The sequence below is a fragment of the Moschus berezovskii genome, chromosome 1 (assembly GCF_049115385.1).
Source record: "Moschus berezovskii isolate FMDL1 chromosome 1, NW_MosBer_1.0, whole genome shotgun sequence".
Classification (NCBI taxonomy): Eukaryota; Metazoa; Chordata; class Mammalia; order Artiodactyla; family Moschidae; genus Moschus; species Moschus berezovskii.
Window position 1 is genome coordinate 4,950,878 of NC_142460.1, and position 25,376 is coordinate 4,976,253.

At 47.1% G+C, this 25,376-nt stretch overlaps 1 protein-coding gene across 3 annotated transcripts in view; it reads right to left on the reverse strand.

The window, feature by feature from the left end:
• Nucleotides 1-225: 225 nt before the first annotated feature.
• The window catches only part of RUNX1 (RUNX family transcription factor 1), a 282,173-nt gene continuing 257,022 nt past the window's right edge, over nt 226-25,376 (reverse strand). For all 3 annotated transcript variants that reach the window (XM_055416010.2, XM_055416002.2, XM_055415993.2), the window contains 2 exons: nt 11,605-11,766; nt 226-4,291 (listed from right to left, as the gene is read on the reverse strand). In XM_055416010.2, coding sequence (XP_055271985.2) covers nt 3,816-4,291; nt 11,605-11,766 — 638 coding nt within the window. In that variant the 3' untranslated portion in view covers nt 226-3,815. The remainder of the gene's footprint in view (nt 4,292-11,604; nt 11,767-25,376) is intronic.

The window sequence follows — 25,376 nt, forward strand, 5'->3', positions numbered from 1 at the left end:
ATGCTATTAGCTCTTTACAAAAGTGAATAAAAAGTAGCTCATTTTTCAGTCTAAAATAAACAAAGAAAGAAGCATTTTTTTTGTCTACAGTATTTAGCAAACATAAGAAAATGTCCTTAGAAACACACACAAAAAATTGGAAAAAAATTATTACAGGTATTAACAATATTTTATAATGAAAGCTTAAAATCTATTTACATACATAAATACAATTAACTTTGTTGATGCAACTCTTCTGGAAGGGAAAAAAAAAGCCAAATGATCAGCATCAACACTGATCTGGCTAAAGGGAGGGGAAAACCCCAAAGAAAGAGACAAAAAAAAAAAAAAAACCCCAAAAGATTTTATACTGCAGGTAAACAAAAAAGCATTTTGTTCAGATGTGAATAATATCTTCTGATATCATTGTTAAACCAAGTTTTCATGTATAAAAGACTCCAAACATGTCATCCCCCAGAAAACAAAAAACATCGAAAAACAAAAATTACCAGGACGGAATGTCCCAAGGAAACAGGGATTTCAAGAGAGAAATCAGCAATCCTAAATTGTAGGACATTTGTGCGAAACCATTCATTTCCTTTCTAATCAGAGTATTTCTGTTTATCTGCACAGAAACCCTGCCTAGCAGAAAGTCTGTCTCTTAACTCACTGATTGTAATTTGCCCATGAAGGCTGCACTCGGACAGCAAGTAGATCCAAAATGTTGACAAGGTCTCCGTTCGGCTGGAAGAAACCCATACACAGGAGAAAGGCTGACTAAGCTCTTTTATGTAAAGGGAGGGAAAGTGCAGCTCCTCCAGTCCTGTGTTTGGTATCAGGATGGGTGTGTGTGCTGTTTCCTTATACAAAGTTGCAGAACAGAGGAGGTATGATAGAGAAAGACCAAGATGTTTAGTGGGGGCAGAGAGGAAGAAAAATGTAAGTATTTTTAGAGTTAGAAAAACAAAAAGAACAGAAATATGTGTCTATGTTGAACTTATAAATAAGGGCATTTACAAGCAGTAGAGATGGCTTATTTAATCTTTCTTCTTCTGGACTAATGCTCCCAGATACATCCAGTTATTACTTTATTGGCTTAAGGGTCTACTTGATGAAAGGACCACCTCAATTTACCTGAAGGCAGTAGAATGGAATTCCTCAGGGGGAGTGGAAATGCTTTAAGTATGAAGCTCATCTCTGAAACAACTAAAGTTTAACTGTTTCTTTCTGGAGAGATTAAATACTATATATGCTGGTAATGGTCTGTGAATCTCTGAATGGCCAAACCCGTGGGTCTACAGCAAAGTGACAAGCTCTCCTCACACATGGCTTTTTGAAAGTGAAGATTCAATGTGAGGGATTTATATGATTTCCATTATAGGGCATTACGTTGATTTTGAGTTGGAATATTTTCAGGTACCAGACTGAACTGAAAAATACACTTTTCCTTCATTTTTTAATCAACATTTTGTCAGGTCAGATAAGGCAATGTGCTGAAAAGAACACAATTTCAATTTGGGGTGAATGGGTTAATGGTCCTTTTCAGATATAAAAAAAATTGAAATCTACTGACATTTAAGGGTAACTTTGCTGCAAAAACTGTATACAGAATAAAACACGAAAACGAGTTATGGAGGGAGAATTATGTCTAAAATGAAAATAAATAGAATATTCTGAGTTTCTCTAAGATCTGTTTTAGCTCTTTTCTAGATAAGAACGATCTGACAACACAAACTGCTTTACTCTTTAATTCTTACCAAAGTGCTACTGCATCTGTGTAAAACAAATAATCAATACATATATATATATATAAGAAAACTCAAAAACAAGTTGTTTTAAATAAGACCAGCTGTTTTGCTGCCTGCAGCCAAAGATCTTTCTAATTTGAATCCTTAAATTTATAAAATAAAAAATCAAACACTGTTCTGAAGTCCTGCTTTCAAATACTCTTCAGAGTTGACCTGAAATCATTTCAACTAATTTAAGAGGTACATTAAATAACCACCAGATCATTTTGAGCACACATATGTTAAAATCAGCAGTTAGTATTTATGAGTTGTACAACAACTGCCTTGTGACCAAATCCTCCAATAAAAATAGTGCCATAAAATTTACAGTGACATTGGATATGTTTGAATTGTAGCCATGGGCAGTGACATGAATCTTTTCCTGTCACGCTGATGCACCGGCAAAAGTGCACACACCCTACAGGGTAGGGTCTCGGCCTGGTGAGAGCAACACCAAGCTGGGTGCGGAAGGAGCAGCATGGGATGGGTCCTGCACGGGTGGGATGACACCCTCCCCACACGACTTCACTGAGGCAGGTGGAGGGAATTGGGCTTGTTCGGGCCTGCTTCTGGGCCCACCCTATGAAAACTGACCTGGACACCTCGGCTGTCAAAGGCATCCGGTCCCTTCCACTCCCAGCCTTGGGGGACAGCCACAAGCTTTCTTCTGCATCAACCAACAGGTATAGTATCAAAGAGGAATATCTCCTTGGAGCTAAACAAACATCTGAACTCTGGGTTCAGATGATCTCTTTCCTACCCCAGAATGGAGCAATTAAGGAACCCCTAAATTCATTCATTTGGTTTCCATGTGGATACCATTCCTCCACACAGCTTACTTTGGACTCATTCTGTCATAAAGCACGTCTAACATTATTAAGAGGCCATGGAGTGAGCAAACCTCCTAGGCAGAAAATAAATCCTCTCCAGAGGTGCAATCATTGGCATCTATCCCAACCCTCTGGAACCAGATTTGAAGGGAGGGAGTCAGGTATGAGACCCTTTGTTGAGCTTAGCAGAAAATTCCATACTTCAGATCTTTGGAGTGACCCTCAGTATCTAAAAAGCCTAATAAAAAGATGGCTGCATTAGCTACCGACTCGTTTGATTAACATTAAAGGGAGTTTAATGTAAACAATATTTAGATAACCAAGTGATCACATTACCCATCCTTTTTTCCCCCAACCTTCTTCAATGTGATACAATTAACTCTCGCTACTAACAAAAACAAAAAATGTAGTACTTGATATTTTTCTTAATATAAGCATATTTAAATAATAAAAAAGTATCAACACATTAAGAAAGTGTCTAAACATCAAGATACATAAATATCTAGGGATTCCTTGTGGGAATACAGTAGTTGAAAATGACCCAAAGCTGCAGCTGTTTCTCAGAAAAACAACTACACCAAAAGTCCAAAAGAAAAGTTAAATAAAACTTAGAGAAAAAGGAATCATATTTCTTTCATTTGTCAAAGCAAGAAAGCAAAGCTCAAATTTATATATATATATATATATATAAAAATAAAAAAACCACCCCAAATGCAAATACACATTTTGCAATTTATAAGGTGCTGGAAAAGAAAATTAAAAATATGAATTAGATGCCAAACAGAATGAGTTGCATCTCTGCCCGCCCCGCCCTCCCCCCACAAAGAAAACCCCAAGTTCCATACTCTTTGGAATAAACGACTTGGTTAAAAAGTGAAGTCAAGGTTATAAAATCTTTCTTTTATTCACAGCATTGCTAAATCAGAAGCATTCACAGTTTCCCTCCGGGAATCTTCCTGTTTGCCTTAACGACGTGCCCACAGGGCGGTGAACCGGACACCCTCAAGTTGCGTCAGGTCAGAAGAAAAAAATCTGAGACGGGCCCACAGCGGCGGCCAACTGCGCGGACCTCAGAAGCAAGAGACGGCGAGCGCGGGCAGCCGGCAGGTGGCGAGCGCCCCCCGAGGGCCCGCGCGGGCTTCTCCACCATGCGCTGCTGGGCCCGACGGGCGCTTCCGGGACGACGTCCGGCCGCACGCAGCGCGCATGCGCACCCCACTCAGTAGGGCCGCCACACGGCCTCCTCGAGGCGCGCGGCGGGGGCCATGTTGGTGGGGGAGTTGCTGTGGCTGCCCTCGGCCTCCACCACGTCGCTCTGGTTCGGGAGGCTGGGGTTGAGCAGCGCCGAGCCGGTGGACGCGTTGGTGCAGGGCGGCAGGATGCGTGGCGGCGACCGCTCGCCACCCACCATGGAGAACTGGTAGGAGCCGGCCGACGCGCCGTAGTACAGGTGGTAGGAGGGCGAGCTGGCCTGGAACGGGCCGCCCTGCGCCTGCGACGAGCCGGGGTAGGGCGGCGGCAGGTACGTGTGGTAGCGCGTGGCCGAGCTCATGGCCGACATGCCGATGCCGATGCCCGACGTGACGGGCGTTGGGGAGTAGGTGAAGGCGCCGGGGTAGTGCATGCGGGGGTCGGAGATGGAGGGCAGCGCAGGGAACTGGCGCGGGTCGCCGAAGGCCGTCAGGTCGGGCGCAGCTGTGTGGTGGGCAAGAAATATCGTGAGATCAGGGTTCAGGGAGGCCACGCCCCTTCCCTCTCCCGACTGTTGCCCGGGAGAATTTCCCACAAAGCTGCTGCCGTCCAGGGAGCCGGTGTGAGAAGATGGTCATATATGAGTGAGTCAGTCAGTCGCTTAGATAGTCGCTCGACTCTTGGCGACCCCATGGACTGCAGTCCTCCAGGCTCCTCAGTCCATGGAATTCTCCAGGCAAGAACACCGGAGTGGGCTGCCATTTCCTTCTCCAAGGTAATATATGATCTCATGCAATGTAATACGGTTGTAATATAATGTAATATGTAGTCATACTTGCTTAACATAAACATATTAGATATAACTGGTTTAATATAAACAAATATTGCTGTAACTCTAAGATCGGCACACCCACCTGCCAGATTCACCTGCTACCAGTTTTTATATGCCCACAGTCTAAGAATGTGTTTTACTTTTCTAAATGGTTGGGGGAAAAAAAAAATCAAAAGACTTTTTCCTGACTTGAAAATGATATGAAATTTAAATTTCAGTGTTCATAAATAAAGTTTTATTGAAAGGAGCTTCGCTCGTTCTTTTATGTATTAAACTATGACTGAAGGAAATGGTAACCCACTCCAGTATTCTTGCCTGGAGAATCCCATGGACGGAGAAGCCTGGTAGGCTACAGTCCACGGGGTCGCAAAGAGTCGGACATGACTGAGTGACGGAACGGACTACTTTTTAAGTCACCATTTCAGAGTGGTCATGGCAGAGACTGGAGGGCCAGACTGGAGGGCTCAGAAAGTCTGACATATTTACTATCTGGCCCTTTGCAGAAAAAAAGTTTGCCACCTTTCTATATAATCAATATATTAATATGTCAGTATTAATGTCTTATTATAACAATATATGACAAAACAATATAACACTAGAAGAACTATTAATATAATAGGTTCATTAATAGATTAATATTAATAGAATATATATAACTATGCAGGTCAGGAAGCAACAGTCAGAACTGTACATGGAACAACAGACTGGTTCCAAATAGGAAAAGGAGTACGTCAAGGCTGTATATTGTCACCTTGCTTATTTAACTTATATGCAGAGTACATCATGAGGAACGCTGGGCTGGAAGAAGCACAAGCTGGAATCAAGATTGCTGGGAGAAATATCAATAATCTCAGATATGCTGATGACACTACCCTTATGGCAGAAAGTGAAGAGGAACTCAAAAGCCTCTTGATGAAAGTGAAAGAGGAGAGTGAAAAGGTTGGCTTGAAGCTCAGCAATCAGAAAACAAAGATCATGGCATCTGGTCCCATCACTTCATGGGAAATGTGAAAACAATGGAAACAGTGTCAGACTTTATTTTTGGGGGCTGCAAAATCACTGCAGATGCTGATTGCAGCCATGAAATTAAAAGATGCTTACTCCTTGGAAGGAAAGTTATGACCAATCTAGATGCTATATTAAAAAGCAAAGACATTACTTTGCCAGCCAAGGTCCATCTAGTCAAGGCTATGGTTTTTCCAGTGGTCATGTATGGATGTGAGAGTTGGACTGTGAAGAAAGCTGATTGCCAAAGAATTGATGCTTTTGAACTGTGGTGCTGGAGAAGACTCTTGAGAGTCCCTTGGACTGCAAGGAGATCCAACCAGTCCATTCTAAAGGAGATTAATCCTGGGTGTTCATTGGAAGGACTGAGGCTAAAGCTGAAACTCCAATACTTTGGCCACCTCATGTGACAAGTTGACTCACTGGAAAAGACTCTGATGCTGGGAAGGATTGGGGGAGGGAGGAGAAGGGGATGACAGAGAATGAGGTGGCTGGATGGCATCACCGACTCTATGGACATGAGTTCGAGTGAACTCTGGGAGTTGGTGATGGACAGGGAGGCCTGGCGTGCTGTGATTCATGGGGTCGCAAAGAGTCGGACACGACTGAGTGACTGAACTGAACTGAACTTAACCCCCAAAGGCTGGATGGCATCACCGACTCGATGCACATGAGTTTGAGTGAACTCCGGGAGTTGGTGATGGACAGGGAGGCCTGGCGTGCTGTGATTCATGGGGTCGCAAAGAGTCAGACACAACTGAGCGACTGAAGTGAACTGAACTGAACCCCCAAAGAGAGCTTCCCAGGTGGTGCTAGTGATAAAGAACCCGCCTGCTAATGCAGGAGACATAAGAGACATGGGTTCAATCCCTGGCTCGGGAAGATCCCCTGGGGAAAGGCATGGCAATCCACTCCAGTATTCTTGCCTGGAGAATCCCATGGACAGAGGAGCCTGGAAGGGCTACAGTCTGTAGGGCCACAAAGAGTCAGACACGACTGAAGAGACTTAGCATGTGCAAATACATAATATGATACTGTCATAATATGTAATAACATTTTAATATGTTATACATAATGTTTAGGTTGAATTCTAGAAATTTGCCATTTCTACTTTCACTTTTCACTTTGATGCATTGGAGAAGGAAATGGCAACCCACTCCAGTGTTCTTGCCTGGAGAATCCCAGGGACGGCGGAGCCTGGTGGGCTGCCGTCTATGGGGTTGCACAGCGTTGGACACAACTGAAGCGATTTAGCAGCAGCAGCAGCAGCATAGGCCTGCAATAGTTAAAAATAGGCAGTTTCCTCTTATTGAAGTTTATGCATGCCATAGTAGTGGCTGGGAGTGGATGTCCATGAACCACCAGTCTCTTTCTCCTCCACATCTACCTTCAGACTAGTTCTACATTTTTAGAAACAGTACAGCCTTGATTTCACATGCTTATTCTCTAATATGCATCACTTATTTGTTAACAGGAATGGCCACAGGGCCTTGATTTACCTATTCCGTTTTTATACATGTTGAAGTTCTACCAGCAATGGCAAAGCTTGGTCTATAAAACTCATTTTGTTAGGATTATGCATTTACCCTTTCACAGACAGGCTTTGGCAGACTTTCATTGCATCCTTCTGCCTTTCCCTTAATCACAGGCTGCCCTTCCGTACTTTTTTTGGGGGGGGGGTTAGGTGCCAGGACAGGTTTCCTGTATCCCATAGATCAGTTTCCCAGCAGTGGCACTGTTGACATTGGGGGCCAGCTCTATGGGGTGGTGTGGGCCTGTCCTCTGCAGGCCTGTTCTGTGCGTGGTAGCGTGTTTGGCAGCATCCTTGGCCTGTGCCCGCCAGATGTTGGTATTGCCCTCGCTCCCCCCACTGGGACAACCAACAAGGTCCTGACCTTCCAAATGCCCTGGGGGTAGGGGTGAGGCCAGGGCGCGGGTGGCGGGGGGGTTGGCAAAAGTGCCCTTCCACTGAGACAACACTCCTACTATCGATGTAGGATAGTGTCCTGGGGGAGTTTCTGTTCCTCAGAATTATTCATTAAATGACCAGGCCAGAACTGTAGTCTTTAAGTCAGCAAACCCAAAAGGCAGCAACAAAACAGAGCAGAAGCAAGAACCGAATGTTTTAAAATTTATAAGTTCTCAAATCAACATACAAAAAAACTCCAAGCTCAAGATGGCATGTGGCCTGGGTCCTTTTGTGTTTAGGCCCACAGAGAAACCTGACAGAGCCAAAAGCTTGCTCAGAAAGGAAAGCTACCGGGGTGGATTAATCTGTTTTTGGACCGCTTCGGCTGTTGATCAACTTCCTCATATTTCAAGCCTATTATTCCAGCAGGGAGAGCTAGTGTTCTGGTTCTCTCTCTCTCCCCCTCCCCCCCTCCTAATGCACTGTCTAACTTTGGGGTGCCTGTGATGAGGGGATATACTCCTCATCGGAGAAGTAATTAAAGTTTATAGAAACAACCGAAGTCTGCAGCAAATCTCTCCACTAATGAGGAAACCAGGAGTCTGACTTTCAAACAAACAGTCCTGTTAATCTTTTCAAAGCGAGTCAGACATGTGGGCAGGGACAAAGCTGTAAACTGACAGCGGCTCTAGGGCCGCCCTTCCACGGACACTCTGTCGCTAGTCCTGAAGCCAGGCCACACCCCATTCCACAGGGTTTGTCCCTGCCCGCTGGGGCCATCTGTGAGCAAGCCCTGTGTCACTTGTTTGTGTTCACACAGAGAGCCGTGACATGCTTGAGAGTTAACAGGAAGCTTTACTCCATTTTTCCAGTTAGATTTCTATAGTCAGGGAGAAGCATTAGGCAAACACAATCAATTTGTTGTCATCTGATGCAATACTCCGGACACAAATAAATGACTCCACCCATGATTCCTCTTGCTTCATTTGCCCTGAGACAAAAAGGTGAATCCACTGGAAAATGAATGAAAGGTCACCCTGTTTCACGACGGTGTCTGGACATGCTCTGCCAGTCTGTTCCAAGTACTGTGTGGTAACCTGGTGATGGCAGCAAGTTACTGGAATCCCGAGTGAGCCCGTGATTTGTCACGGACATAAGTAATGGAATGGTGTTACGGTCTCAGCTGTCAGGGGAAGACAGTTCTTTCACTTGTGGGCAGAATGAAAGATCTCAGATGCTGCTTGCGGTTCTTATTCTGCCCACAGAGTACCAGTGTCACACTACGAAAGACCATCCGACTTGCCAGTTTATCCTTTACAATACACACTGTGATGATGAAATAACTTCGGCCCATGAGTTAGGCTCAGCTTCAAATGACCTATTCAAATACTTGTTCTCATTTTTATATTCAGCCTGACACCCGCTACCCAAGCAAGCCCCACCAGTCACGGACAGTTCACCGTCCCCCTGGCCTTAACTCATTTGTCCTTTCAGCTGGCCTTGTGCCCCCTTATTCAAGAGCAGTGTGGGCAGGAGTGGGGACCCCTGACATTCACAGGGAGCTTTTAAAAGAGGAGGATATCTGGGGATTAGGCGGTATAGGTATTTTAGTTGGAAATGTTGCCCCACCGATGGGGCTAAATATTTGCCATGACAGCTAAAAGTCTTCCTTCTGCTGGGCCCCTCCCACTGCCCCCAAAGGATTAAACAGCCTGAGCAGATAATGGCTGCCTTAAAAGGATCTTTCGCATGACTCAGATTAATGCTTGCTGTCTGTCGCCCAGGTTGGCAGCTAAACATTATTTAAAAAGAAAAGAAAAAAACCTCTAGATGACAACTCTTTTCAGACAAGGTGTGGAGTCTGTCTGCAAAGCAAAGAAAGACACAGAGCGTAGGTCCCTCCTGCAGAAGGAAGCTCAGGTGAGGCTGGGGCACTCCAAGCTAGCTGGGGGCAGGGTTCAAGGAAAGTAGGCTCCGAACTCTAACAGGCTTTCAAAGCATTGATGGGTAGACCTATGGCTGATTCTTGATGTACAACAGAAAAACCACAAAATTTGGTAAAGCAATTACCCTTCAATTAAAAAAATAAAGTGACAAAAGTAAGAATAAACAGAAAAAGAAAAGAATAAAACTTCACTTGATTAGGCTTAAAAAAAAAAAGCAAAAGTAGCCTCTTCTAAGTATCCCAACCCCCTCCTGCCTCCAGGCAGATGACACCCTTCAGGCCTGGACTTCTGGCTCCATTTCTCAAAGGGAGATCTGCCAAGTTGAAGAGCAGCCTCCCATGCTGTTCTCTGCTGCCACTGGTGAAAGCGCCCCTGGAATTCTCCTGGGTCCACCCTCCAAGACAGCGGCAGGGTCAGGCTTGAGTGCCGAAATGGGACCTGGCTTTTATCTCCTTCACACCCTGGGGCCATAAAACGGCCTTCCACGGCTCCCTGGCTAATTGAAGTCCAGGCTATTCAGAAGTATAACCGTGAGATGGGACAGGGGAGGGTGCATGTTAACTCATTCCTATTAAAAAAAAAATAAGTCACCCTCTCCTCTGAACTGGTCAACAGAGCAGCTGGCCCCAAGGGATAAGGTGCTGGAGATCCTGGGTGCTGACCAAGACAGAAGACTCGTGACACACATTCCAAGGGACAAGACCCGCAGCAGGGACACTTCCAAGGAAAGCAGTCATTGCTTCAGATGTAGGCCGTAGCCAGCAGGCAGAACAGTGCCACCAAGAAGAAACAACAAAAGACAGCCAGTCCCAAGGGAGCAGAGCTGCTGGAGCAACAAGCCGAGGGACTTCATGATTCCTACACCAGTCCCTTCACTCCTGGGCCCAGCAGGTGCCATGAAATTCTTGGCACCAGTGGCCGAAAATAATGTGGAAACTGGTCAAGTAAGTTGGCTTCCCTATTTCACTATCACGCCCAAGAACAAGTGAAGACAGTTCTCAACTGGGGGACGGTGTCAGCCCTCGGGCCATCTGGCAGCATCTGGTCATTTTTGGTTGTCGTGACTGGGGGCGGGGGGTACTGCTGGCATCTAGAGGCCAGAGGCACTGATGAAGACCTGGCATCGCACAGCGCTGCCCCCACAATGGAGACGAGTTACCCGGCCCCAGATGCCAGCAATGCTGCTGTTGAGAACTGGAGAGGCATTCTGTGAAGCTCTGAGAAGAAGCTGAAGCATTTGGTGGAAACCTTAGGTAATCACAATTGTCCGCAGAACACAACATCCCACAGCACTTGAAAATGACAGACATGACGCCTTTGCCCCTTTGCCTGCCCCCTTAATCTGATATAATCTGATCCCAAGAATCGAAAAGCAGGAACAGCCGCCCTCCCCCCCAACACACAAGGAGTGTGTTCGCAGGCCTCCAAAAGCTGAAGTTCTCTGAAGTGTTTTCACAGTTTGGTCCAGCTCCAATTTCAAAGCCCCAAACAGGGAGTTGCTTCTTTTTGCTTTCAACAAAGGAATTTTTCTCTGTAACTCCAGTTTCCCTGCCCACGAGCAAAGGTGAGTGCCAAGCCCAAAGGTCCCATAGGTTAAATGACTAATATTTAATGAGCTCGTATTAACAACAATTATGCCAGCCATGACACCTGAGCTCTCCAGGCTGTTCTCTGGCCTGGTGTGAGCAGCTCTTAGTTGGAAGTATCCCACTGGGGTAGATCTGCGTTGCATTGCACGTGTGCCCCAGTGCGCCATTCATGTGACCTGTGCAAGCTTGCCACTGCAATATGGATCATCCCATCTAACTCCAGAAGCTGACTACTTTGGCCTTTTCTATTATTGACCCTTCAGCTCCCACCCTTGCTTGCCAAATAAAGGTGAGCACCCCAAATGGCCCAAAGAATCTACTTTTTCCAAGCCACTTCTACCTCCACATCCATAATCTCTGCCTCTGAGTGTCAAGGAAAATCAGTGCATGGGTGTGAGACTTAAGAGACAGACAGCGTTGTCATTAACCACATTGTGTCCAGTTAAAAATGATTGCCTCTCCCCATGCATCTTATCTGGCCTCCAGAAACTTCCACAGCAGCCAGACTTCAAAGAGTATATTCTCAAGCAGCTTACTTGAAAGTCGACTGGAAAGCTCGGCTGAGAGGGTCGTCATGCCGCTGGCCCGCCCAGGCGAGATGGGTGTGGCTGGGTGGACAGAGGGAGAGGCGATGGATCCCAGGTACTGGTAGGACTGATCGTAGGTCCACGGTGGGGACGGCTGGATCTGCCTTGTATCTGCAGAGAATCGGGGAGGTCAGTGATGCATGGAGGGGGGGTAAGATTTGAAAAATGAAAGCATTTAGTAAAAAAACCCAGCTACCTTTGTTGAACTCTTAGACATGTTTGTGGCCTACTTACCAGTGTTTAATAAGCTTCCTTAAGTCCCAAGTATTTGCTTTTGTGATGACTTACCCCCCCCACCAAATGATACTGATACACAATTTATATTTAACTCTTGAAGATTTTCTGCTGCTAACTATTCCTTCAAAGGTTTTATGTAACCTCACTATCCCAGGTGGCTCAGTGGTAAAGAATCCACCTGTCAGTGCTGGAGATGCAGGAGACGTGGGTTCCATCCCTGGGTCAGGAAGACCCTCTGGAGGAGGGCATGGCAACCCACTCCAGTATTCTTGCCTGCAGAATCCCAGGGACAGAGGAGCCTGGCGGGCTACAGCCCACGGGGTCACTAAGAGTCGAACAAACCGCGTAACCGAACACACACACACACAACGATGAGAGGAGTTTTTACGCTTTCCAGGTGGAAGTGTTGCTATTCACACTGCTGACCTGCTGTGCATACTGACTGCCCAGGTTTACCAGCCATCACAGTTACCACTGTCGGGTCATCACCCATCTCTGTACTCAGTAAGCAGAAAAGAGTGCAAGGGTTTGGGTCTTTTTTGGTACCTTGGACAAGACTGTTCCATGGCTGTTTAATGTTTTCTGTCCAGGTGATCTCTGTCCCAGGGATAATTGATAAGAAAGTCTGGCTGAGAGACTGGCAGCAAGGCCTGATCACTGTTTCACTCACCCAGCAGTGCAGAGCTGGTTCTGTCATCCCCGACTAACAGAGATGTCTTGTATTTTTTTGTTGTTGTTAAGATCCCAAGTTTGCAACTTTTAAAGGGCAGAATGTTGAGCAAGTGTTTTATAGACTGCCATTAAAAGAGGCCTTCCTGGGATAGAGAAGAGACACAAATCTGACTTCAGAAGGTTTAGGTAAAAAGGATTTTGTAAATTTGACTCCAGCGCTCATAGACATCTTAGTTTTCAAAAGCATCATACTGTTTGCAGATGAAAAGGAGGAGGAAAAAAAATCCTTTCTATTCTTAGATCAAATGTGTAAGAAAATTAAAAACTGACCACTGTCCCACCACGGGAGAGCTTTACATTTCTGTCTTTGGATTAAACATTAGTTTTCTCTTTGTGTCCCACCTTCTTTGTGGACAAAGGTGACAGCAAACACCACTAACTCCCAGGGGTCTTTGCAGCCGCGGGTTCAGGGTGCTGGGAGTAAATACAGAAAGAGCAAAGTTCCTGAGGGAAACACCAGCTGTTAAGTTCTGTGTGTGTCGTCTGCCTCTGCTCCCTCACTTGCTGGGGGTGCAGAATGCTGGGGCTTTTCACTTGCAGCGGTTACCCTTTCCCTCGTCTTTAATGCCTTTGAAACCGTCACAGTGGAGGACAGAATGAGGCACCTTCTTATCCTTACTCTTCTCTTGACGGTCCTCACCCCAGTTCCTCCCATACCGACCGACTTCTTTCTTTTCTCTGAAGTAACTGGCCTAGAACGAATCTGATCAGTCCTTGTGAGGAGGATGAAGCCAGAGCCTGTTCCACAGAGCGAAGGAAGTCAGAAGCATCGTATTCATAACGCATATATATGGGATCCAGAAAAATGGCACCGATGAACCCTATTTGTAGAGCAGGAATAGAGACACAGAGAATGGATCTGTGGACACAGTGGGGGAAGCAGAGGGTGGGATGGACTGAGAAAGTAGCGTTGAAGCACGTCCATCGCCACGTGTAAAACACAGCCAGTGTGAAGTTGGTGTGCAACACAAGGACCTGAGCCAAGTGCTCTGTAGCAGCCGAGTTGGGTGTGATGGGGCAGAGGGCGGGAGGCAGTGTACTTAGGACTGAGCCACGCTGTCTTACGGCAGAAACCAACGCAGCACTGCAAGGCAATTATCCTCCGATTAAAAAAACATCTTCCTGACCATTTAATTGTGAATATTGACAAACCTGGGGAAGTAATTTAGAATCTTTGAAACCCAATGTTAAAGAAAGGTCTTTATTTCCATCTGAATTTGAGAGAATCTGAGGGAATGGCAAGGAATAAAGTACTGGTCCACTCCAGACTCAGTGGAAAATAAGTGCTCAACCACAGTCGAAGATCCTGCATAATCTTAGAGCAAACAGTGCTTCCAGTAATTGAAAGCAAATAGCAACAGCAGATTGTTTGATATTCCCATATTGCTACAAGGATTTTGCTTCAAGTGAAAATAAAAATTATACCCTCAGATATTTTCTATTAAGCCATATGTATGTCCTGGATATATACGTATTTACTAAGTGAATATATATGGTACTCAGATATTTTAATCATTTAAAAAGCAAACAAAAGAGGTTTTATAATTGTCATAAAGCCCTCTGGGTGTGAATTGCGGTACAGTAATTCATGCCCTGTTGTGTAGACAGCCCAGCACCCCTAACCCCACGTCTAAAACCACAGTAAGCATAAAGTATTATGCCATGATTCATGCTCTGTCATGTTTTACTGTAGTGAAAAAGTTGTGCTAGGCTTTTCTAAACTCATAATTAAACCATGCAAACGTTGCATAATGTTTCACAGCCTTTTAAAAATATGCTTTGGTAAAATGATCTTTATGATTAAAGTCTAGGTTCTGTGATTTTTTTTTTTTAACACAGGGTTTCAAATTCAACATCTTCTGAGTTCACACCACAACTCAGCCTTTCAGTGCTGGGAGTGGGGTGGGAGTGGGGAATGGATGGGCAGTACTAAAAGCCCAGTGGCCCCTGATCAGTTTTCATATCTGTGACCACAGTGAACTGTGTTTAGCTTCATTGGCAGTGGTGGGCCAGAAGGTGGTGATGGCGAGCTTCTCATGTCGGGAGTTTTGCGTGTTTTCTTCTAAATGTTACATGGACTATTAATGAAAACAAAACAAAACGAAGGGCCAATAATATGGTTTATGGTGAGTTTACCATTGAGTTACCATTCTTGCCATGATGGGGCCAACATGAATACATGAAGACAAGTATGGAAATGACAGTGCTCTGGGCTCCTGAGCGCTGGGCTGGAGGCAGGAGAAGTGGCCTGTCTGTATGATGGCTCTGGATCATGTGCTTACACTTTCTTATTCTCATCTCTGAAAGGAGATGATCGATCGCTAAGCCCCGTCCAGTGGTGACAGTTCAGTTCAGTTCAGTTCAGTTCAGTCGCTCAGTCGTGTCCGACTCTCCGCGACCCCATGAATCACAGCACGCCAGGCCTCCCTGTCCATCACCAACTCCCGGAGTTCACTCAAACTCATGTCCATCGAGTCGGTGATGCCATCCAGCCATCTCATTCTCCGTCGTCCCCTTCTCCTCCCGCCCCCAACCTTTCCCAGCATCAGAGTCTTTTCCAGTGAGTCAACTCGTCGCATGAGGTGGCCAAAGTATTGCAGTTTCAGCTTTAGCATCAGTCCCTCCAATGAACATCCAGGATTGATCTCCTCTAGAATGGACTGGTTGGATCTCCTTGCAGTATAAGGGACTCTCAAGAGTCTTCTCCAACACCACAGTTCAAAAGCATCGATTCTTCGGCGATCAGCCTTCTTCACAGTCCAACTCTCACATCCATACATGACCACGGGAAAAACCATTGCCTTGACTAGACGGACCTTGGTTGGCAAAGTAATGTCTCTGCTTTTTAATATACTATCAAGGTTGGTCATAACTTTCCTTCCAAGGAGCAAGCGTCTTTTAATTTCATGGCTGCAATCAGCATCTGCAGTGATTTTGGAGCCCAAAAAAACGAAGTCTGACACTGTTTCCACTGTTTTTCCATCTATTTCCCATGAAGTGACGGGACCAGATGCCATGATCTTTGTTTTCTGAATGTTGAGCTTCAAGCCAACCTTTTCACTCTCCTCTTTCACTTTCATCAAGAGGCTTTTGAGTTCCTCTTCACTTTCTGCCATAAGGGTAGTGTCATCTGCATATCTGAGGTTATTGATATTTCTCCCGGCAATCTTGATTCCAGCTTGTGCTTCTTCCAGCCCAGCGTTCCTCATGATGTACTCTGCATATAAGTTAAATAAGCAAGGTGACAATATACAACCTTGACGTACACCTTTTCCTATTTGGAACCAGTCTGTTGTTCCATGTCCAGTTCTAACAGTTGCTTCCTGACCTGCATACAGGTTTCTCAAGAGGCAGGTCAGGTGGTCTGGGATTCCCATCTCTTTCAGAATGTTCCACAGTTTATTGTGATCGACACAGTCAAAGGCTTTGGCATAGTCAATAAAGCAGAAATAGATGTTTTTCTGGAACTCTCTTGCTTTCTCCATGATCCAGCGGATGTTGGCAATTTGATCTCTGGTGCCTCTGCCTTTTCTAAAACCTGCTTGAACATCTGGGAGTTCACGGTTTACATACTGCTGAAGCCTGGCTTGGAGAATTTTGAGCATGACTTTACTAGCGTGTGAGATGAGTGCAATTGTGCGGTAGTTTGAGCATTCTTTGGCATTGCCTTTCTTTGGGATTGGAATGAAGACTGACCTCTTCCAGTCCTGTGGCCAGCGCTGAGTTTTCCAAATCTGCTGGCATATTGAGTGCAGCACTTTCACAGCATCATCTTTCAAGACTTGAAATAGCTCAACTGGTGACAGTACAGGATCTTAATTCAAACAGGCCCCAAACAGTACCTCCCTGGGGCTTCCCAGGCACTACCTATGCACCTGCCAGTGCAGGAGACGCAAGAGATGCAGGTTTGATTCCCGGCTGGGGAGGACCCTCTGGAGGAGGGCGTGGCAGCCCACTGCATCTGGAGGAGGGCGTGGCCGCCCACTGCATCTGGAGGAGGGCGTGGCAGCCCACTGGATCTGGAGGAGGGCGTCGCTGCCCACTGCATCTGGAGGAGGGCGTGGCAGCCCACTGCAGAATTCTGCCTGGAGAATCCCACAGACAGGAGCCTGGTGGGCCACAGTCCACAGGGTCGCAAAGAGCTGGACACGACTGAGATGACTTAGCACGCACACACATATGCAGTACCTCTCTGCTTGTATGTTAATCAGAGTTAGGGAAGAATAAGGTGAAGAATGGTGCTTATAATAATAATATGTGTATTCCAGGAAGGGGAAGTGGGATGGAGGTAAGATGGCGGTTATAGAGAAAAGAAAGTCATAGGCCGAGGAAGAGAACCACTGTCTGCCAGTCTTCAGAGAAGTGCTGCTTGTTCTCAAAGGGAATGCCTTTGATAGGCCAGTCCACCAAAATGAACATGTTTCTTGAAACTTACTGTTAATACATGTGTTAATTTGTGAGTAAGACCAGTTATGTCACTGCCCCGTTGGAACTTAGAGTCTGATGTTAGTGAAGGTCCCAGACCTGCGTGAAGCCTAGAGAGTCTGTTTCTTATCGTGTTAGTCGTCATGCTGAGCTGCTTCATTCATTCACTCAGGCTCGTGGCGTTCCTCACTTCCTCATTCATTCAGGTCGCCAGTGAACACTTTTGCTTGATTACGGCCACTGTTTCCGTGACATATTTTCAGTTTCTATTGAAGAAGACAGCATGCAAAAACAGATGGGTAATGCAAGCAGGGAAGAAATTCTAAGATGCAAAAGGAAGTTCCAGAAATGAAAAGCACTGTAACAGAATTGAGAACTCCCTTTGATGGGCTCTTCGACAGACTGGACGTGAGTGAGAAAAGAATTTCAGTGAAATTGAAAATGCGTCAATAGAAACTTTCCAAACTATCAGGAAAGTGAAGGTGTGAAAGTTGCTCAGTCCTGTCCGACACTTTGCAACCCCATGGACTATAGAGTCCATCGAATTCTCTAGGCCAGAACACTGTAGTGGATAGCCTTTCCCTTCTCCAGGGGATCTTCCCAACCCAGGGATTGAACCCAGGTGGATTCTTTATCAACTAAGCCACAAGGAAGCCCTATTTACCAAACTGTGAGGTAAAGATAAAAAAGAAAAACAGAAAAATCAGAATATCCAGAAACTTTGGGAAAATTTACAAATATGTGTAATATATGTGTAATAGAAATACCAGAAGGAAACTGAGAAGAAAGCAGAGTGGAAGGGATCTTTGTGAACCTGCCAGAATTAATGACAGCCACCAAACCACAGATTCAGGTAACTCAGGGAACACCAGTTAAGCAAAATAAATACCAAGTAATTTACATCTAGGCATATATTGAAACTACAAAAAAAAAACAAAACACCCCAAAGACAGAGAGAAAATCTTGAAAGAGACCAAAAAGGAAAGGTGGGTGGGAGCACCTTACCCAGAGTCGAACATTGGTAAGAATTACTTCAGACTTTGCACCAGAAACCATGCAAGCAAAAATAGTGTGTTGTAAATAAAGTGTTGAAAGAAAAAAAGCTACCAACCTAGAATTCTATATTCAAAAAAATTTTTCTTCAAAAGTGAAGGAGAAATAAAGCCATTCTCTGACAAACAAAAACTGAGCTAATTTATCTAGCAGAACTGCCTTGCAGAAAATATTAAAAAAAATTCTTCAGGGAAAAGAAAAATAATATATGTCAGAAACTTGGATCTACATAAAGAATGGAAGAACAAATGAAGTTGAAGTCTTACGTTTCATATTCTTAACTGATCCAGAAGATAACTGTTTAAAGTGAGAGTAGTAATGTGTCGGGGGGCTGTAAGATACAGGTGAGTGACATGGATTACAGAGAGAGGAAGGAAGAAGTGGTCTCGTGTTATCTGATGGTGACTGACATTCACTGCACATGCATGCTTCAGACTCTAGGACAGTCACTAAAAGCATCTTTAAAGGATAACTGATATACCAAAAGCAGAGATAAAATGGAACGGAGTCATATAAATGCTCAGTTAAAGCCAGAAATGGCCTAAAAAGAGGCAGAAAAAGAACAGCGACAACAAATATAAAACAATTACAAACATGGTCCATGTTAATTCAATGATACCAGTGATCCCTTTAAATATGAATGGTCTGATGCATGTGTCAGCTGAAGGAGATTGTCAGAGTAGATTAAACACAAAATTCAACTATGTGTTGTCTACACAGAAACGAAATACAAAGCCTCAGGTTGGAAGTAAAGGGGTAGGGAAAAGACTGGGCTACTACTAATCAAAGCCAGAGCATCTGTGTTATTTTCGTGTAAAACTGACCTCAGAAGAAGGAAAATTTCAAGAAATAAAGAGGGGAATTGCATGAAGAAGTTATATACGGAATCACTTTTCTCTACAGCAGAAATTAACATTGTAAATCAACTATACTTCAATAAAATAAAGGGGAATTACATGATGAAAAAAGTTATGTCTAAGAAAACCTAAGAATCGTTAGTATGTATGTGCCTAACAACAGAATGTCCAAAGACATGAGATTGAAACTGGTAAGACCACAGCGAGAGACAGAAAAAGACACCATCACAGCGGGAATCCTCACAGCCCTCTTTCAGAGACTGATACATCAGGCAGGCAGAAAGGCGGGCTGCAGCTGATGCGGAGTGCTGTCAGTCAACGTCTTTGGAAAACTCCATCTGACAGTAGCAGAATACACATTCTTTTCATGCTCACAGGGAACGTGCCCCACAGGATATACCATAAAACACACCTTAAACAAATGGAAATGAATGGAAATCATAGAGGGTCCACTCTCAGGCCACAGAGATTTAAACGAAAATGTCAGTGACAGGAAGACAGCTAGAAAATCCCCCAGATACTTGGAGTTTCAACAGCACACTTCTAAATAACCCATGGGTCAAATAAGTCTCAAGAGAAATATTTCGAACTAAATGAAAATCCAACATCACAATTTGTGATGCAGCGAAAGCAGTGCTTAGAGGGAAATTTATTGTATCTTAATGCATTTATGAGAAAAGGAGAATGATTCAGAACCAATAAGCTTCCACCTTAGGAAACTAGATATGGTTTTTGAAGAGTTTAAACCTAGAGACTGTCATACACAGCGAAGTGCATGCGTCAGAGAAAAACAAATATCGGATGTTCACGCAGGTATGTGGAATCTAGAAAAATGGTATAGACGATCTTGCTTGCAAAGCAGAAATAGAGACACAGATGTGGAGAACAGCCGTACGGACAGCACGGGGGAGGGGCTGGCTGGGATGGACTGGGAGACTGGGGTTGGCGTATACATACTGTGCATATCGACATTGTTGGCGCCGTGTATAAAATAGCTGATGGGAACTGTACACCGTGCTCTGTGTGACCTGAACATTTCAGCTCAGTCCAGTCGCTCAGTCGTGTCTGACTCTGAGACCCCATGGACTGCAGCACGGCAGGCCTCTCTGTCCATCACCAGCTCCTGGAGTTTACTCAAACCCATGTCCATTGAGTCAGTGATGCCATCCAACCATCTCATCCTCCATCGTCCCCTTCTCCCCCTGCCTTCGATCTTTCCCAGCATCAGGGTCTTTTGCAATGAGTCAGCTCTTCCCATCAGGTGGCCAAAGCACTGGAGCTTCCGCTTCAGCATCAGTCCTTCTAGTGAATGTTCAGGACTGATTTCCTTTAGGATGGACTGGCTGGATCTCCTTGCAGTCAGATGGGAAGAGGGGTGGGGGATTGAAGTATAGCTGATTCTTCGCTGAACAGCAGAAACTGACCCCGCACTGTAACACAGCTATACTCCAATTAAAAATAAAACTCTCATTCTCTTGTGAAGAAGAGGAAAAAAAAAAAGTCCTACTTTGTCCTCTTGTTCTTGGAGGGCCGCAGGAGAGGATGGCCAGAGATGCCTCCTGGGTCTCTGAACACTCAGTCTGTCCATGGGCACCCTCAAAACCTGGCTCCCCAATGGGCCAGGAGAAAATTGATGGAGGCCCTGTTGCTGATTAGAGTTAGAAGGCCCTTTCTTTGGCTCTCTTGCTGTCCTCTTTAAAGACATGAGCTTTCAGTCACCTTTCAGAGCCACTTAAAAACAAAGACCAGACAATTGTGTACATGCCAAGGCCCCAGTGTCTATTTTTAAAAGAGCCAAGCCAACGTGGTGAACATATAAACCCTCAGGGCGGCGCCGGGTTTTTCCCTAGAGGATCTCTCCCCACTGCCACCCCACCGCACCCCCTTTTCAGCTTGGGAGGCAGAAGGGCAGTTCCCAGGGTGCCCTCCAAGTTCACCTCTGCCACAGGCAGCTGGTGTAATGCCCTCCTGGGTGCCTCAGCACACACAACAGGATGTGACTCAGGACTCAGAGATGTGAGTCAGTTTCCAGGGCGATGTGTCAGGGCGAGCCCCGGTGATGGCTCACTGGCACTCTCCCTGTCTGGGACCCTCGGACGGTAGATGCAGGCTTCCCTGGGAACAAAAGGGGGCACTCCCAGAGGCTCCAGTGCCACCCTCAGAGCCGGGTTAGGCTCTGCCATGAAAGAAGCATTTCCTGAAATGTCCAGCCATCTGTCTGAAGCCCTGTTTCGTCTGGCCTCTGTGATGCGGGTAGAACAGCAACACAGCAAGCAGGCATGGCGGCCCCCTACACGTGCGCCCAGGCAGAGACAGCTGGCGCTGCTATCAGTGAAAGCCCCTGGTAATGTGACTCGGTCCCCGCCAGCTCTAGGTGCTGGAATAAGAAACTATGGAACAGCTCTGGGGATCTGCCCACCATTTATTTGTCTCCTTTGGCCACAGACTCCTTGGTTAGTCATGTACAGCTAGCAGCATCCATGGTTCTAGCAATTACTCCCCAAGGGATGCACGCGGCCCCAACCAGGGGCAGAGACCCGCCTGAGGATGCTGCATTTTTTTAAAGACGGTTGGGGTTCTGAGGGATCCCATCCTCGTAGCTGACTGGCAGGCCCAGGAGGTGGTAGGCTGCCTACCAGAGGGCAAAAGGGAGCCATCTGGCCTCATCCCTATCCCCTCGTTGCCTTGGGGACCCACACTCTTGTGGGGGAGGTCTCCCTGGCAGGGAGAGGCTCCCCAATGTTGTCAGGGCGCTGGGAGTCCAGAATGCTGGTCCTTACCCAGAGCTATCCCCAGCTCCTCCCGTGGCTCAGCACAGCCTCTCAAACCTCTTGCTTCCTCATCTCCCCAAATGGGGGTGACCAGACTCACCTGCCTCACAGGTGTTGAGAGTTAATTACTGTTTGTGGAGCAGCTTTGAGCGCCACAGATGAAAGGCGCTCTATAAACGCAAAGAACCATTCCTCATTAGACCTGCCAGACAGTTCCCAGGGGAAACCATCCAAGCCTTTGCCACGAGGCCGCTCCCCTCGGCCAGATCAGAGTCTGAGCCACGTCTGGAAAAAGGCTCTGGACACAGGCACCGTCGTCTCTGAGGCAGGGCTCGGGGGATAAGTCACTGGCTTCTAGAAGAGACGAGGGTCTGGATAACACCCGATTCTCTGCCAGCACTGTCCCCTGCATCGGAGGGATGTTGGCCTTCAGGTCACACAGACGGAGGGACCTTGGTCCCAAGGGAAAGGAAGGCACCTTCTGCCCTCGGCTGTGTCCCCCCGCCTTGCAGACAAATTATTTCCTTGGACACTTTTAGACAAACATGCGTTGCAGACATCTCACCAGTAAAGACTTTTCTGCACCCTCACTTTCTGAACCTCTGCCCCCGCCCCCCAAACACACTTTCCAGGCCTGAACTGATGGTGCAGATGGGCTGGTAAATTCTGGTAAGGCCAGGCTATCACAGGCACATTCAAATTATTCCACAACTGCCCTGCTAATTTCTGTCCACTCCTCCACCAAAAAAATCTCAGAACGTGGAGGGTAAAGGTATCTCTCTGCTCCCAACCACTCATCTCCAGCAACTTTGCCCCCTTCACTGGTCCTGAAAGGGATGAGCCAGAGGGGAGACTGGGAGATCTCAGGCAGCTTCTAGCTTGGGACTGAGTGTGCCTACACCCCCATCCCAGGTGGGTAAATGAGGACCCTCCCTCGTAAGAGCCAAATTCCTGACACCTAAGGTGTGGGAAGCCATGTGTGGGAGACGCACAGCAGCCCCCAGGACTGTAATCGCTCAGTTGTGTCCAACTCTTTGCAACCCCATGGACTGTAGCCCACCAGGCTCCTCTGTCCATGGGATTCTCCAGGCAAGAATACTGGAGTGGGTTGCCATGTCCTCCTCCAGGGCTTTCCAGACCCAGGGATCGAACCCATGTCTCCTGTGCTGCAGGCAGATTCTTCACCGCTGGGCCCCTAGGGAACCCCCAGGACCGCTAAAGAAACGGAATTTGATGAAGGATCATTCCACTGAGGGCAGCACATGCTATAAAGAGGACTGTGCAGGTTTGACAGTCTTTCGTTCCGTGGCCCAGGGTATGAGGCTGTCAGAACCGAGCTACAGTCCCTTGCGGGTAGGGGTGGGGAGAGGGGACCTACAGGACTTTCAGGGAGGCAGCAGGGCCTCTCCCACGAAGTAGATACAGTAACAGGCGTCCCCTGTGCAGATCCAAGGTCCTCGAAATGCCTCAAGGTGGCAGCAGGCAAGAAAAAAAAAAAAAAAGTGATGTCACTGGGACCCGGGGGGGGCCAGAAGGTGACCATGAATTGCCAGTACTGGAGGATGTGCTTAAGGCTCAGGAGACTCGGTGCACAGCAGGTCCCAGGGAGGCCACTTTGCAGGCTGGCTGCCTCTGAGGTCCCATCCCACTCCTGCTCTGTGGTGAACTTTTCACTTTTAGCACTCCTACGGCTTTGTAAAAAGTTAGACCCTTTTGACGAATTTTACTATTATCATGAGATTTATGTATTTGTCGTAAGTGAAAGCTGCTCAGTCCTGTCTGACTCTTTGCGACCCCATGGACTATACAGCCCATGTAATTCTCCAGGCCAGAATACTGGAGTGGGTAGCCTTTCCGTTCTCCAGGGGATCTTCCCAAACCCAGGGATCGAACCCAGGTCTCGCGCATGGCAGGTGGATTCTTTACCAGCTGAGCCACCAGGGAAGCCCATTTGTTGTAAAGTAACAATAAAAATCCATCTCGCCACACACACACCTGCTCTGGGCTGTCCTCACGTGCATTCTAAGAGTGGCTCGAAGCCTGTTCAGGCACCCTCTGCATCTTGTGCTCTCAGGTGACATGGCCCCTGGTGCATGCCGAATGAATTTGACACCAGACACTCTGACTTGAAGCACACACAGCATCCCAATAAAACCAGGAGAACTCACATGAAAAGGGGGGAAAGCACAAAGAAGAGCCTCTAGAGGAGGGCGAACCGTAGCACGAAAGGCACTGAACCTGCCTTTGGTTCGAGTGGCTCCAGATACTTCTGGGTTTTGGGAACCTGTCCCCGAGCCGCCCCTTGGAGAGAAAGGGCCTGCAACAAGGGCTGGGCTTGGAGGGAGGTTTTGAGAGATGAGTGCTGAGCCCCCAGCTCTCTCCTTGCTCCCCGTGTGCTGAGGCAAGCAGCTTAAGCCATGGGAGACTCAGTTTACCCCCCACCTGTGTGGGGGGGCATTCCGGAAAGAGGAGACGGGATTCCAACCCCATCATTGCTCGTGCAGTATCTGGCTCCTAGTAAGCAAGCTGAAACTCCAGTACTTTGGCCACCTGATGTGAAGAACTGACTCATCAGAAAAGACCCTGATGCTGGGAAAGATTGAAAGCGGGAGGAGAAGGGGATGACAGAGGATGAGATGGTTGGATGGCATCATGGACTCAATGGACATGAGTCTGAGCAAGCTCTGGGAGTTGGTGATGGACAGGGAGGCCTGGCGGGCTGCACTCCATGGGGCTGCAAAGAGTTAGACACGACTGAACAACTGAATTGAGGTCTTCACTCCCTGTCCCTTCAGAGGAAGATTCCACATCCAGAGAGGACCTGCATGGTCCCACCGGAGGGAGGAGGGGGATGAAACCTGCCTTGGCTCCGAGGTCCGAGGTGAAAAATGCTCCCAGCCCCTCCGCCGGGAAGTCAGGGTCTCACCTACATGGGCTGCCTTCCCCTGAAGCACCAGCCCACCCCCGGCCACCCTGCTGAGGGTACCCATCGCCGCACAGAATCCAGAAAGTGGAGGATGCACATTAAGGATGCTTCTTCCCCTTAGTGGGGGCTAGGACACAGGCTCACAGCAGTGGCTCTTTAAGAGCTTCCATTCCACGCTCCCAGCCAGAAAAATGTCCCCACAGAAGACAAGGGAAGTGCGGGGAAGCCCCGAGCAGTGGGGGGGCCTCACCCCTCCCACGTTCGCTCACCGGCCAAGGCAGCGGGCCCCCCGGCCAGCATTCTCCCGTCCTCCCCTCCTGTCCCTGCCAGCCGCTCCCAGTGATCCTACACTCTCAGGCCTTTCCCTTTCCCACACATCAGCTCAGGCTCCTGGGAATCCCAGCTGTAGGACTAGGGGGGTTGGACCCGAGGGGCACCCCCCTCTGCACCCCTCTAGCATCCTTTTGTGGGGGACACCCCACGCCTGCCTGAGGACCGGCCCAGCGCTGTATGGTTCCTGGCCATCCCATCTCCTCCAACACCGCCAGTCCACTTTGCGCTGGGAAAGTCTCCGGACGTACAGAGCGATGCATTTCTCCCCTCTTCCAGGGCACTGCCAACCCCTGACCCTCCTCCCTCCACCGTGCTGTGCCTGCAGCGATGGCACATGCAGGCAGCCTGTCCTCTCCACGCTGGAGACAGGAGGCGCTGTGATTCCCA